Consider the following 17021-nt stretch of genomic DNA (forward strand, 5'->3'; position numbering starts at 1 on the left):
TATATCCTTTTCAGTCGACGCTTTTCCAAGATTGCCTCGTAGATGTGAGGTGGGAGATCGTTACGGAGGAACCGTGCGGCCTTCTCCGTAGTGCTATAAGACAGAGCCTCGCTTATGGATGACGTAACGCGATCAGCCGTGTCGTCAATGTCCTCCGGTGGGTCAGGAGTTCTGGATCTACTGGCCTAAATCCCGTTGGAGAGCCTCATGGAACTTTCTCCAGTTCACTGATCTTCGGGGAGTTGGTGGTAGGTCTCGCCCGGCCCAACTCCAGTAAGACTGGAGAATGGTCCGAGCTGAGGTCATCGATCGTTTCTATTGCGAACCGCATTTGTACCGCCCTCAGAATCGCGATGTCGAGTACGTCAGGGCTCGACCGACCATTTGCACTCATGAAGGTGGGCAGTTCAGGACCTGTAGGCCCTCGCCTCTTCGCATAACAACCTGCCATTAGCATTTATTACGTTGCTATTCCAAGACGTGTGCTTAGTGTTGAGATCGCCCATAAGTATGAAGGGGTCATCCCAATTTTTCAGCACGGCATTTAGGTCAGCGCCGGGTACAGCTGAGTTCGACCTGTTATATGCCAAGACCAATCTTCATACAGTGCCTAGATTTTGCACATATGTGCAGGCCTGTTCCATGACATTGGTGTAAACCTCGACCCGCATATGCGTGATTCGTCTTTGGACTAAAATAGCGGTTTTGCCGCTATTACATTTATTTTATTTAAAATAAAATAAATTAATGCTAAAACTTATCTGTTTAACGTAATTTAACCACGTAATGCCAAAGAATTCATATACATATCAACAGCCCTCTGATAAAAACCACAAAATCACTGAGTGCTTAGTCCTTTTTTGCGTGCTTACATTTCACACAAGTAGGATCCTCTGACTTTTTTGGGACACTCATCATGCTTGTGTCTCTCCTCTCTGCAATGTGTGCACACTGCCGCCAGTTGCTTACAGAACTTCGCCGTGTATCCATACTGGAAGCATTTAAAGCAACGCTGGACATATAAATAGCCCTTGACCTTGCAAGAAGAGATTCTACAAACAGCCTATTTTTAGCAAAAAAGCATTCCCAGAGTTCAGGACTTACCTCAGACACACATCATGGTAGTGCTTAGCCTCGTGCCTACCCATTTTAAACAGTAATCCACAGTTGGACTTAAAGTTTATTTCTGTCATCTGAGTATTTTGTTCACGTATTAGAGTCATCAACTCATCCTCAGGTAAACGCCTGTCTATGTCTAAATGAAGACTGCAGCGTGCCTCTCTGTTTGGGGTCGACTTTCATTCTGGTTTTCCCAACTTCGAGGTGGTCTGAAATGACCTTGTCTGCATATCTTCTCCTATGACAACTTACCTCTTTTCTTGAAGGACTACGTGAAATTCGTCCTTCATCTTGCTTGATTTATCAGAAACCCCCTCTTTTAAATTTACAAAAACTACCTTTGATTGCTTTCGGTTCAAACTGGCCTCTCACTTTTCTCGCAATAGCTTAGCATAAGGTTTACGCTGAGGCACAACTACGAAAACTGAAACTTTTTCCTTTACTATGATCTCTCACTTCAGCAGGCCTTGCATACATAGAGTGTGTTCTTCTAAAAGTACTGGCTGGTAGAAAGCTTCATGAATTTAATGCCATTGTCTTATCACCTTACCATATTTAATCAAGTTATTACAGGTGAATCATATATAAATGTCAGATTTTTAATAAAAGGAAAATGATAAATCTTCAAGAATAATATGTTATGTTAATTTTTTGTTAAAATTTTATACGTGGGCAGAAAATTGACGGTTGAAGATGACAAACCTGAATACCATTATGCCCTTCCATACAACAGACAATAACCAGATTAATTCATTGTCACTTAACTGTTTGATAAAATGAGGATTAGATCATGCTACATGATTTTTAAGTGAAAAACTGTGTATTGCCAATAAATTTGTGGTATTATTAATCTATGATCAGAAATTAAACTGTGTTAACATCAGTCAAGAATTGTTGGAAAGATACTGTTAAACAAAACTAACTGAAAAACAAAATAACAGGAGATGAGACATGGATTTATGGCTATGATGTTGACATCAAAAGTGTGACCATTGTAGGGATGGGGAAAGGAAACCCAACCAAATAAAGCCTACACAAGTCAAACATCTAAGGTAGTATAGATAGTTGTTTTACCTGGAAAGGCTTGTCCATTATGAATTCATTCATTTGATAGGTAAATTATTCTACTTGGAAGATGTTTTGAGGGTTAACCAGAAAGAGACAGGAACAGTGGAAAAATCTGAATGATGCACCCCTCTTTATCTGCAATATTCTGGAAAAATATGATAGTGTTGCACCTCAACCACCATACTCTCTGGACTTGACCCAACCCAAAAACCTTTCTATTTCTTGTGATTTATGTCAAAGTTCATTATTTTCAAGCATATAGAATATTAAGAAAAGTATGATAAGAGAGCTGTATGCCATCCTGAAATTTTAGAAGTGGTTTGTTGGTAATGAAGAAAATTACTTTAGGGGACAAGTCTTAATATTAATGTAAGTTATGCAATAAAATTTTTCTTTGAAAATATTGCTTCTTTTTAAAAAGACCTTGTGTACCCACCATGTGTATGTGTAACACACTCAATAAAAGCCTGTGATCAGTAAAATAAACAAAATGTGTAACTTGCTCATGAACCATATTAAATGGCAATTAGTTGATTATTTTTTGTATTCTTTCTTTTTTTTCAGAGATCGCTTAGCGTGGGTTTGGGTGGACCTAACCTTGTTGTTAATTGCTGTACATATAATCATAATGGTCAGCTGTTAGTAGTAGGTTGTTCTGATGGTACTGTTCGTACAGTTGATATTCGCAATTCAGAGTGTGTAGGTTCATGGAGTGCACATCTAGGTGCTGTACTTTGCCTGCAGCTCACTCCTGATCATAATTCATGTTATTCTTTTGGCATGGATGGCAAAGTAAGTTATTAACATTACTGTTTTCAGATATTTATGTATATTAAGTATTTATAACCTAAAAATTTCAACCAACCTGATAAAAGAATGACACTTGTCATTTTCAGAATAACGAATCTTCTAGGGCTACCATACTAGAAAGAATTAAACTAGTTTTTCATTGCCTTATACATCCAATTTACTGATTTTAATAAACTTCTACATATCAGAATGCTAAGCTTACTAAAATAATTCTCAGCCTTATCTATATCTTCACTCTGCTTGTCATTGGGACTGGCTGTTTAATGAATACCATTACTATTAAAGTAATTGGCTTCAGATACCTTTGTTTTTTGTGTTTTATAAGTGAATTGATTTACTGCAATAATTAAAATTTTGTACAGGAATCAAAATAAGTAACTTACTTACTTATTTACTCCAGAAACACAGGCTGCTGCCCAATTACAGTTTGTTGATGTTAGATGAATTAGGTTATGGCAAATGCCAAGCTGACTGGGATATGGCCTTCTAGATGAAAAGCAGAAATTTTACCATTCCTCCATGAAGTTCAGCATTGTATAAATATAATTATGTTATTTTTTAAATAAAATACTTTCAGTACATTGTAATTGCACTTTTCAAGTAGACAAACTGTCATTAAGTGTTTTGGTTTAAACTTTATAACAAAATTGTTTATCTCCTGAAACTTCGTAAAGTGTTAAAAAAAAATAAAGTAAAGACTGCTAAATTTCAAAGAAATAATTATTATAATCTTAGTAGTTATCCTTACCTGCCTGGCCTGAAGTTAGTAAAACTAGAAATTAAATTTGTCACATTTTGATGTGTTGTATTTTTAATAAACTCTGAAATTCTTGCACTTGTATTTAGTTTCTGTGATCTTTATTCATGCCGTTTTACTCAATGAAATTCACTACAACAACCCATATTTCTTTAAACTATTAAAAGTATAGTTTTGGAACCTAATTTTTTCAATCTTGGATCAGATTTCATGTAAAAAACCTCTAAATTAACTGTTTAATTTTTTTTTATGATTTTGGGTCCCAAAAATTGGAGTTTGGCTTAATTTTACTGAATGCACAGAAATCAGGGCAAAATCTTTCACCAGCTGACACAAGCTAATGAAGCATTTCCAAACCTACATTTATACGAGCTCTCTTCTTTATTTTCATCATTTGAACATGTCCTGTTCTTCTTGAATTATCTGTACTACAGTAATACAGTAGGTGAACAGTAGTACACTTGTAATGTTAATGACAAGATAGTAGTGAAATAATTTGTGTTGTACTTGCTTGTAACTGCCCCAGCTAGAAGAGCATATTACACGATAACATATATATTTAAAAACCTATTTGTTTGAGATGTTTGTTTACTTATATATAATACATAATTCCAAATCTAAACAATTCCTTCTTTTTTCAAGCTGTGTCGTCACAGTCTTACACAGAGAGGTATACCTGCTTGGGAAGCAACACTAACTGACATCCCTATAGGATCTAATGCGATATTGGCTAGCAGTCCTCTTAGCCAAGCATTCTGTCTTGATCAGTCTGGTAACCACGCTCTCATTTGCTGTGCCCATTCTGGTGCCAACATCTATCAGGTAAAAATAGTTTTTTTTTTATTACTTAACTTTTTTTTATTTTATATGAAGATTTAATGTTGTATTAAAGAGTAGGGACTAATTTTACAGAATCTTTTCAATTGCTATGAACTACTTATGTTTGAAAATTTTTGTACATTATTATACTAATTAATTGAATAAATTGCTCGTTTGACTTTACTGATAATTTATTCCAAGCTCTCATGTTTTTATGTTAAGTATACTATTTTAATTTTGTTCATTACAAAAACTATATTTATCTGAAGTTTTCTATGTTATATATGTACTTTATCTATATATTGTCTAGAATAGTATTTTTTGTCTTGTTATAATTATTACGAAATAAGCTAATTAAGTCTTTCATTTATTAAAGGTAAAAAATAAGAACTATTTCTTATTTATTTATTGGTATTTCTTTAACAGTATTTGTTCAAAAATAGTGAATAAAAATAGGTTTCCTGTTATTTTATTCACAAGTAGAATGGAAGTTAACAGATTTTTGCCAATAAATTAAGCAAATGATTCTAAGTTTTTGTGATCCAACATTTGTATTATTTAAATATAATCCATTTTTCTAAATCTTTTCTATAGTTTTATATTGTTTTAAACTTTTGATAAGTTTTTTGGTTTCATGTACCAAAACGTGTTTTTGGTTTTAACACAATAAGTCCTAATTGAGATCTGAATTTAATTTTAATGCGCTGTTGAAAAGAAATCAAATTTTTTTTAAAATGTGCTTTTTTTCTACTTTACAAACCTGAGCTTCTATGTGTATTTTACTTGTGGGCTACCAACATGTTAAATAAATGATAACTTTGCTATCAGCTATATACAGTTGGCTTTATGATTTTAAAATAATTTACTGATTTATATTATAATCACACTTGCTAATGTCAATTATATAGTGATATCACTGATGTATTTTATGTACGAGTATAATTTTGTGGTGAATCAAAGTAGAGAAAGCCTCACTTACAAATTAAGACAGAATCAATTTATCAAAATAAGACTAAAAAGCATTGTGTCTAATTTAGGGAATTCTACTGTTTAGTATTACAAAGAAAAAATGAAAAAGATTTCCTTCTGTTTATTGACATTCGTGTTTTTTTCTGGAATTATGTAAAATTTGGCCAGATTTATACAAAATGTAGTGTAGATTTATTACCAATACAAAGCATTAAATAAAAATGTTAACATCTTGTGAATGTTGCCAAATTATGAAATAATTTTTCTCTCACGATTTACTTTTTTCAATAGAAGATACATTCTGGGAATGTTTTGAAGCTGCATCTTATATCCATTCAGGACAACCGTTGATCATAAGTGGTAATTCAATTTTTCTGTTGGTTTCTCTGACACCTTCAGCTTATGTTACTGTTCCTCTCTATATTTTATATTTTAATAAATAATCAATTTTAAATAAAGCTGTAGCTGCGGTGGCGTTAATATGTAAATACCTTTGTAATATACCATAATTAATTGTGTTGCAGCAAACACTATGATGAATGGGTATACCATAGTATTTGTAGCCTATAAAAAATGAAGAAGAAAGAATTAAAGGTAAAAAAGAGAGCATTGTTTACCAGTGAAATGCAAGTCTGATAAAAGTGGTAGTTGTATGAAAAGTGAGTTATCCGTTAACAAAATGAAGGATAGTAGGAAAGAGAGATTTTAATGTTCCAACAGCAAATGCAATACCCTTAAATGAAAGAGTTAATTGATTTTATGAGGCACAAATGGAGAAAGAATTGGATGTTTTAGGGTAAACTGAAACAGAATAGAAAGGAAACAGAAAAGATGTTACCAGGGGATTATAAAGTCTAGTGGAAGAGAGATGTAAAAGCAAGAAATGGTGATGAAGAAAATTAGTAGAATATTGTCTACAATAGGAAATACATGATTTAAAAAAGCTAGCTAAAAGAAGAATCCTAATAGATTATAGAATATTACATAGAAAAGTAAAATTATGGACGTAACTGAAGTAGCAGAAGTAATTATAGCAGGTATCAATGGTATTATTATCCTATGTTACCATAGGGTAAACCATTGATTTACAGACAGTTTGTGAAATAAGGAAAACTAAAGTTATAAGGCAATAACATTACAGTATTACAGTTGTAAGATTAATGTACAAAAATATAAAAATAGTACAGCTGGAAATTTATAAATGTCAGAAGGATTTTACTGATGATTTGGAAGAAAACCATGAAGTGAGGTAAAAATATGTGTACAGGTTTGTGGAGAGGAGGGGTGATATGGAAGAAATGAGAGTTATGAATTATGATAAAGATCAGTTGATAATGCTTGGATATTAGTGTGATGGAAGGAGTATTTTTTTTAATCTGCTGAATATTAGGTTTGGTATATGGGATGTGTTCAAAAAGTAATGAGAATTTTTGTTTTTTGGAAAGAATTTTTTTTGTTCATCTACATTAATATTATCCCCTTCAAAATAATCCCCATTAGATATTATACACTTATGCCAGTGCTTTTTCCAATCCCTGAAACACTTCTGGAACCCGATCTTTGGAGTACTGTTTAGCTCTTTCAGCTATTTGCTTTTAATTTCATCTATGCTTATAAAACAATGGCCCTTTAAGGTTCTCTTTATTTTTGGGAATAGAAAAAAGCCACATGGGGCCATGTCTGGCGAATATGGTGGCTGGAGTATCATTAGTGTCGTTTTTGGCTAAAAATTGATGAACAAGCAATGAAGTGTGAGCAGGCGCATTATCATGGTGCAAAACCCATCAATTGTTTTGCCACAAATCCAGGTGTTTTTTTCAGATTGCTTCACGCAAACAGCATTGAACTTGTAGGTAATACTCCTTATTGATTGTCTGACCTTGTGGCAAGAACTCATGATGCACCATGCCATTAAAATCGAAGAACATAACCTTCACATTTGACCGTACTTGTCGAGCTTTAGTCTTCATGATCCAGAATGCCTCCATTGGGATGATTGAACCTTAGTTTTGACTACACGTTTCAGTAGTTCTGCATCATTTTTGACTTCATTTAGGCGACTCCTGAGCAACTTACATTTGCCGCTGTTTTTGTTCAAAATGCAACAATTTTGGAACAAATTTTGTTGTCACTTGTTCATATTCAAAACATCTGAAAACATTTCATGGAATGAGCCAATTGATATCCCAACATAATCAGCGACTTCTCTGATTGATTCGGCAATAATTCATAATCATTTCTTTCATTTTTTCCACATTTTCATTGGTTATTGATGGGCTGGGGTATCTGGGGCACTCGTCATCTTCAACGTCTTCATCATGACCTTCTTGGAAATGCTTATTTCACTCATAAACCCTTGCTTTACTCATAGCAGACTCATCAAAAACAATATGTAACATTTATAAAACATGTATAGCAATTTTAAAAACATTATAAACAACATGTATACATGTTGTTACAAACATGCATGTTGTAACAACATGCTATACATGTTTAAAAACATTTATAGCAAAATTTAATACAAATTCTCTGATCCATTATTTATACAAATAAAAAATCGCCGATCGTACCAAAACATCTGTTATCCTTTTGTCAGCTGACAACACACTAAAACATCCAATATGGCTAAAAATGTACAGATTCTTTTCAAACATGTTTACCAATACAACAACGAAAAAATCCAGAGAATCGGATTAATACATCCTGTGAAATTTCAAAATTCTCATTACTTTTTGAATACACCTCATACGTGATAACATTAACATGAAAGTAACAAATTGTGGGAATGGAAAAGGAGTAGGGTGAACATGAAAATGGGATTAACAAATTGTGGGAATGGAAAAGGAGTAGTAGGGTGAACATGAAAATGGGATTACAATGCAAGAAATAGAAAGTGTCTGTCTTAAAAAGATGATGAGCACCTGGTGTAGATGAATTGTCAACTCAAAAGCTGAAGCCAAATGTAAATAGGGTATTCAGTGGCTAGATAGTATTTTTAGATCAGTATGAAAGGAATGAGAAGGATTTTTATATACCTTAGTTTTTAAAAAGGATGAAGGAAAAAATACAACTATAGAGGGATCAGATACATTGAAACTACTTGAAGAAGTATTAGAAAGTGAATAAGGTAAAGCGGAAAGTGGTTTTGGAGAAGAAAAATAAAGTTTAAGGCCATTTGGAATCAAGAAATAAAGTGAAATAAAGGAAAAACAGGATATACTGGTATAAACATACCAAAGGAATGTAAAATATGTAAGTGTAGCTGGGTGGGAATATGTACAGTTAAAGGAATTCAAATGTTGGGAACATTGGTAAGAAAATATGGAAGAATAGATGAAGCATTAGGAGCAAGAATTCAAAAGGCTATTGATTTTAGAAGATCATGAGATAGGAAAGTGCCTTTAAAATACTAGGAGCTAGCTATAAAGAAGAATATTTATTGTGACATATCTGTTCATGCTTTGACTTCAAATAGCAAAGAATTAAGTAAGCTTCAAGCAGTGAGATGAAATTTTTAAGGATTACAATTGGGAAAAGTAGGAGATAAATTGAAATCAAGAAATCAGAGAAAAATTATGTATATTTATTTTGCTGATAGGTGTAACAAAGTTAAAACGATTTAGGGACCTGTAATGAATAGATTGGTAACAAATACTGTAGAAAATGTGGGAATAGAAAGAAGCTGGAGTTATATAAAGAGAATGGACATGGAGATGGGTGGATTTAGTCAAATGAAGTGAATTTAAAGGAATGTGAGCACTGGTTTCTTCACAGAGAAATGTGGAGGCATACGAGGTTTGCAAATAAAGTAATAAGACTACTTTTTTTGGCAGCCAAGTTGCAACACTGTAAAGTTATTAGTAAACATATGGTTATATGAACAGCTGATTTATATTTGGTATTAATATTTTTAGTCCAGCTGATTTATATTTGGTATTAATATTTTTAGTCTATTGTTGCCAGGTGAGATGTAAACATAATTTTTGTGAAATGAGTTTTTGTTGTGCATTACAAAAATGAGTGATACTAATTATGAGCAACGTTGTGCAATCAAGTTTTGTGTTAAGCTCTGTGAGAATGAAACTTTTTAAAAATTGAAAAGGGGGTATAGAAGTGATGATCTGTCATGAGCCCAAGTTTTTAGATGGTATAAAGTATTTTCAGATGGCCGAGAATCAGTTGCAGACGATCCACAAAAATTACAAAAAAAAAAAAAAATTTGTTCTGAAAGACCGTTAATGTCAAAAAGTGACGACAATGTTGAGTGAATCATAGACTTGATACGGTACGACCGGCGATTAACTGTCAGAATGATTGCAGAACAACTGAATTTGAACCATACCACAGTCCATGAAATTTTGACAAAGAATTGGGCATGAAAAAAGTTTGTGCAAAATTGGCCCCAAAAAACTTCACTGTTGAACAGAAAAACAACAGGGTGGAAATCTTCTAGGACGAATTGAAACTGATCCTGATTTTCTAAAAAATTGTTATTCCTGGTGATGAATCTTGGATATTTGAGTACGTCCCAGAAACAAAATGCCAGAGCAAGGAGTGGCACTCATCAAACTCACCACATCCAAAAAAAAGAAAATGAGCAAATCAAATATCAAAACCATGCTAATTTGTTTCTTCAATAGTAATGGCATTCCATAAGGACAGACTGTAAATCAATATGTTTAGCAAGAAATTCTTGAAAGATTGCGGAAAAGAGGTGCCGCGTGAGACATCAATCCAGACAACTGGATTCTACATCATGATAATGCACCTTGTCACACTGCACTCTCAATTAATGAGTTTTTGGGAAAGAAAAACATTTCTATAGTTCCTCAACCACCTTATTCACATAGATCCTTGTGACTTTTTCCTGTTCCCAACTTTAAAAAAACACCTCAAAGAGAGCGCCATTTTGGAACAGTAGAAGACATAAAAAAAAAAAATGTAATTGATCATCTGAAGGATATTCCGGTTTCTGAGTTCCAACACTTTTATGAAGAGTGGGAAAACCATTTGAAGCATTGCATGGCTTCCCAAGGGAACTATTTTGAAGATGGTAGAGTCCGTTTATAATTGGTTGTAAATAAAAAATTTTTCTGAACCAGTCTCATTACTTTATTTACAGACCTCGTATTGTTGACAGCCTAGCCTATGATATGTAATTAGGAAAACAGCTAAACAAGAAGATACGTAGCATTCACAATCTGCATATTACTTTTAAACTAAACAATGACTAAAATTTTAAAATGTCATCATGTTTTTCACAAATGCATAAAATCATCAAATTGGGTACTAAGTGTTGATGCAGGGTTATTTAATTGAGTTATTTAATTTTTATATGAAAGTATCCCTGCTAAATTTCACTTTTTTGTTACACAATAGCTCAGGTTGGTAGCCTTGCCAATTGTCCATTTTTGGTGACTCCTTAAATGAGGAACGTTCAAGTTTTATTTAAAGAAAGACTTTTATAGTGTCCTTCAGACAGCTGCATTCAGCTCCATATGACTCACACGGCTCTTGACAGTTCACTTGGCTCTGTATGGCTCACCAACTGTTCGTTTATGAATTTGCTGGACTGTAACATAATTTCAGTGCTGAGGTAATGTCTATCTTTCAAACTGTATAAGTTGATCTGTATTTTCTTATTATAAATGTTGTAATGAAGAGTATAAAAATACTATATTATTAGAGTATATTATTCAAAATACTTTAATGGTATGAATGCAAGGTTGGCTCGTTGTGCTAAATGTAAACATTTTATAATTAACAATTTTAAGATAACATATTAAGGTTCAGTTCACAATATGAAATTAGAATAGTGATTCTGTAAGCAAGTGATTTGCCGTTGGTCCTTTACACTAAAATTAGCCTCCTCACAATCATACCATTAAATGCACCAATGCTGGTATAATTAACATGGTATGAATATTGATTTATCATATTACTGATATTAATGTATTATTTTTACACAGATAACCAACACAGGACTGAATAATGTGTTACAATTGGGCGGGCATTGTAATGTTGCTACTGTAGCCTGTGATTGGACCAATGCCAATCAGTGTGGTACTTGTATTACTGCTTCTGTTGACGGTAATATCTGTGTATCAACTCTACTGATGCCTTGACATACAATGAAATCATTGACTTGTGCCACATAAAATTAAACCACTGATTGCACTTTGGTGGTGGATGTGATTGTGTAATGGAGTTACTTGAATGAAGATTGCTGGCTGTCATTTGAGAAGATTGGGTCCAACAATATGTATAGTACTTTAGTTATTTTAGAGGGCGATAAATCCTGAGTACTGCCTTTATAATAATAAAATATAACTCATGTGTAATTTTATACTTAGACGACTAGTAGTACTATCTTTGCTAGAATAATAAATAACCTCTGTTTACATGGTAGCATATAGTTTCAGTTGTGTTGTTTAACCTATTTGCTCCTGCATTATTCTGAGGCCTCAGAGAAAATATTTTTTATCATGGAGTTCGTTATAATTTCATCGGTAAGAGACGATGAAGTCAACAAACTACGTTTACAGTTTTAAACATGATCTAACCTAACAGTGAAGTGAAAATGGGGAAAAAATATAAAATCAATGTGAAAACATATTTTCAAAAAATATCTCAAATTTTGTTAGACAATGTTTTTTTCCATTTGATGAAACGCATGTCATTTTATTAATTTTTTAATGTACCTTTAGAATCATGCCACTAGATAGCAATACTTGATAGTACTAGGTAGCATACAAAACTTGATAATGCACTTGAAATAATAAAATTTAAAAGAAAATATATTACAGCTTGTTTTAATAGTAAATGCTGTTATGTAAATGAAAGTACTGAAGATGAAACAGTTTATTTAATTCCCATCATTTATTTTTAAAAAAATCCCATCATTTAAAAAAAAAAAAAAAGTACTAGTTTACAATAGATTGATTATACTAGTTTTATTAAAAAAGTAATAAATAAAACAGAAATAAATTTGATTGGTAAAATCAAATTCAATGATAAAAATCGTGGGTTATACTTACAAAGTAATTAGTGCAATATTACAGCACAGATCTTTGATTCGTAAAGGTCATTATACTAGTTTTATTAAAAAAGAAAAATATCGTATGAAGTGAATAATATGATTATCAACAAAAAAAATTGGTCGTGAAATTCAATTTGTTCTAGAAAGGCAATAAATTTTAATATAAATCCATAAAATAACAATCAGCAATTCATAAAAAAAAAGAAAAGAATAATCTAACAAAATGCGGTGATATCCGAAAAAAGTACAATGAAATTGTAAATCATTTGGTAAGTCTCGCTGTCATTTCTTCTGCTCAAAAAACAAAAATTTCTGTAATATAAATAAAAAATCTTTATTAATCTTTTATTAATTTAGAATTTTCTTAAAAAAAAAAAATAAATATTAAATATTTATAATAGACAATAGATATTCAATAACAGATATAATAAACAATGTTTAAGCATTCCATATAATAAGAAAAAAAGAAAAATTTGTTACAGAACTCTTACTGGCCTGATTTAATTTAGTAAACAACAAATATACATAAGAATTGTATTATTTTTGTAAATTTGATTTATATTATTCGTTGTTTAATAAATGAAATTGGGCCAGTAAGAATTCTGTAACAAATTTTTCTTTTTTTTCTTATTATATGGAACGCTTAAACATTGTTTATTATATCTGTTATTGTATATACATATATCTAACATGTTTTTTTTAAAAGAAAATTCTAAATTAATAACAGATAATAGAAATGTTAGTGTCTTACCGTTTTTGATATCAGTATAGTTTTGTTAAAACCAGTTCTATTAATATTACAGAAATTTTTGTTTTTTGAGCAGAAGAAATGATATCTGCGAGATTCTTACCGTAAGGTTTACAATTTGTCTGGATTTAGATTTTCTGTTTTAGAGTTAAAAGTGAAATAGGCAAACATGATAGTTTCATTTTTTTTTAGATATATGTTTTTAATGACAGTTGGTGGATTATAAAATTATTTAATTGTTTCAGTATAACTGATGTGAATTGTCAGGTGCTAAATTACTGGTGTTATTAAAAAAGAACAAGCTATTATTCATTTTTTAACAAGTTGAAAAACTATTGAAATAAAATCTTATTTTTATTAAAGTAATAAAAATGACTTACGTAAAAATGTGGGTACACATACAGAAGAATAATTATGGTAATGATGACAGTGATAGTGACTATGCAATATTACTATTTTTTTTTTTTTTTTTTGTCTTCAGTCATTTGACTGGTTTGATGCAGCTCTCCAAGATTCCCTATCTAGTGCTAGTCGTTTCATTTCAGTATACCCTCTACATCCTACATCCCCAACAATTTGTTTTACATACTCCAAACGTGGCCTGCCTACACAATTTTTCCCTTCTACCTGTCCTTCCAATATTAAAGCGACTATTCCAGGATGCCTTAGTATGTGGCCTATAAGTCTGTCTCTTCTTTTAACTATATTCTTCCAAATGCTTCTTTCTTCATCTATTTGCCGCAATACCTCTTCATTTGTCACTTTATCCACCCATCTGATTTTTAACATTCTCCTATAGCACCACATTTCAAAAGCTTCTAATCTTTTCTTCTCAGATACTCCGATTGTCCAAGTTTCACTTCCATATAAAGCGACACTCCAAACATACACTTTCAAAAATCTTTTCCTGACATTTAAATTCATTTTTGATGTAAACAAATTATATTTCTTACTGAAGGCTCGTTTAGCTTGTGCTATTCGGCATTTTATATCGCTCCTGCTTCGTCCATCTTTAGTAATTTTACTTCCCAAATAACAAAATTCTTCTACCTCCATAATCTTTTCTCCTCCTATTTTCACATTCAGGGGTCCATCTTTGTTATTTCTACTACATTTCATTACTTTTGTTTTGTTCTTGTTTATTTTCATGCGATAGTTCTTGCGTAGGACTTCATCTATGCCATTCATTGTTTCTTCTAAATCCTTTTTACTCTCGGCTAGAATTACTATATCATCAGCAAATCGTAGCATCTTTATCTTTTCACCTTGTACTGTTACTCCGAATCTAAATTGTTCTTTAATATCATTAACTGCTAGTTCCATGTAAAGATTAAAAAGTAACGGAGATAGGGAACATCCTTGTCGGACTCCCTTTCTTATTAGGGCTTCTTTCTTATGTTCTTCAATTGTTATTGTTGCTGTTTGGTTCCTGTACATGTTAGCAATTGTTCTTCTATCTCTGTGTTTGAACCCTAATTTTTTTAAAATGCTGAACATTTTATTCCAATCTACGTTATCGAAAGCCTTTTCTAGGTCTATAAACGCCAAGTATGTTGGTTTGTTTTTCTTTAATCTTCCTTCTACTATTAATCTGAGGCCTAAAATTGCTTCCCTTGTCCCTATACTTTTCCTGAAACCAAATTGGCCTTCTCCTAACACTTCTTCCACTCTCCTCTCAATTCTTCTGTATAAAATTCTAGTTAAGATTTTTGATGCATGACTAGTTAAACTAATTGTTCTGTATTCTTCACATTTATCTGCCCCTGCTTTCTTTGGTATCGTAACTATAACACTTTTTTTGAAGTCTGACGGAAATTCCCCTTTTACTATATATATATATATATATATATATATGGTAATAATTATATAGAAATGTGTATAAAATACAAAAACTGTCATCATTTAATTCCTTTGAAGTGAATTACAGATTAGTAATTACTGAATACTTATGAAGTGTAATTAAAAAAATAAAAAAGAGTAATGAAATTTAAAAAAAAACGTAATTTTTTTATGGAAACCTGCCAAATAGTTTTTTCCTTGAACAAAACCATGGGGAAATTTTTGTTCCTTTTATGGTATCTATCATTTTTGCATGTTGCTTTTTTACTTAGATTTCTTCATAAAACAGAAGAGCCAAATTTTACAACATGTTTGCAGTTTTTCTTGATTTAGTTACACTTAGTATAGAGACTTGTCTCTGTACAGGTACAGGAATCTCATTGTTTGGCTGTGATTTCAGTTTTGTTTAGGGATTTTGTTACATAACAGTTGTACCAATATATTGTTGAATTTTTTAAATTTAAATTCTCACTGGCTCTTGAAAATTTATCATACTCTAGAGTATATTTACTGGAAATAGCAATTAATATAAAATTACGAGAATGTACTGTTTATTTTAGATCCCATGTTAGGTTTACTTGGGGAAAGTGTGAATTAGAATGATTTCCCACATTATGTTGTGGCATTTCATTCAGCCAACTACACAGATGTTCAGCACACCAAACTAAGAAATGTGGATGACAAAACAAAACTTCATTTTATTCCTCACAGAGGGTTCGGCTACTAAATATATGGATTGTATGTAGCATCCGTTGTAGTATTTGTTTTCTATAAAATAATCTTTATTATTATGTATTAAGTCATCAGTTTCTAAGACTACTATCAGCATGCAATGAAACTTCAGTGTTATTTAACTTTAGGAGTCAAGAGATCCATAATGGTCACTTAGAAAGCCAAGCTCATCTAACTCAACTCTTTGTCTTGCTACATCACACTGTTTGTTGAATTGCTGGCTATTCTGTTTTTTCATCTTCCATCTTTGTTTATCCTAAGGTAATGCATACATACAATGCATCTTAGGCCGCACAGAACATGTGCAGTGCTGGATTGTTGAAAACATAGCCATATAATTGTCAAAAGATCAATGGAATCATTTTCTTTTTGTTAAGATGTGGCTTCAAGTTATTTTGTGTGCATTGTTAATTAAACTTAAAAAATACATACTAGTTTTAAAACTGAATTGTCCTTTAAATAAGAAAAAAATCATGAAGGGGAGAGTAAGACTCCTGTACATTCTTATTTTTTATAATTTAATTGATATTGTTGAATTTATCATGATTACTTAAAAATTAAACTTGTAGTCTTAGATATGTTTATTATATTACATACCTTAAGAGTAACAGCATTGAAAATCTAGGTAGTTCATATTGATTTAAAATATTGTAATAAAATTAAAGTCTTGTATCTAAGGTCTGCAGCCCTTTAGAATTTTCTGTACTTATGTTCTGTTACAAATAATGAATTAATCAGAGTAATATTCCATGTCATGTTTGAAATTAAACACTAAAATCAGAAACAGCTCTAAGTTTTGAAGGGATCACAGGATTTGTACCTTAACAGTTTTTAATTTTAATGTTATTATTTTCTTAAATGATGAAAATTACTAAAGTGTAATAAAAAAACACACAACATACATGTAGCATTCTGGAAGTAGTTTGGGATGAAGCACAGATAAAATGGCAAAAGCTGAAGCCGCCTTTAAGCTATAGTTAATATTGTACAGTTAAATGTTTTGCTCTGTAAATATCACATTTGTCAATATACAGTTTTTCTTTCATTTATTTTGATAATTAAAACACATTTTCTTATATAATTGAAAGCCTTTTGTTAACATTCTTTTGTGGTCCCTAGAT

The 17021-nt window shown here is 31.7% G+C and overlaps 1 protein-coding gene across 2 annotated transcripts in view; it reads left to right on the plus strand.

Moving 5' to 3' along the window:
• Positions 1-11950, plus strand: part of LOC142327590 (WD repeat-containing protein 91) — a 101104-nt gene extending 89154 nt beyond the window's left edge. For both annotated transcript variants that reach the window (XM_075370769.1, XM_075370779.1), the window contains 3 exons: positions 2752-2979; positions 4397-4576; positions 11512-11950. In XM_075370769.1, the coding sequence (XP_075226884.1) occupies positions 2752-2979; positions 4397-4576; positions 11512-11667 (564 nt within the window). In that variant the 3' untranslated portion in view covers positions 11668-11950. The remainder of the gene's footprint in view (positions 1-2751; positions 2980-4396; positions 4577-11511) is intronic.
• Positions 11951-17021: the final 5071 nt, after the last annotated feature.

This window comes from Lycorma delicatula, chromosome 1 (assembly GCF_047948215.1).
Source record: "Lycorma delicatula isolate Av1 chromosome 1, ASM4794821v1, whole genome shotgun sequence".
In the NCBI taxonomy this organism is placed as follows: Eukaryota; Metazoa; Arthropoda; class Insecta; order Hemiptera; family Fulgoridae; genus Lycorma; species Lycorma delicatula.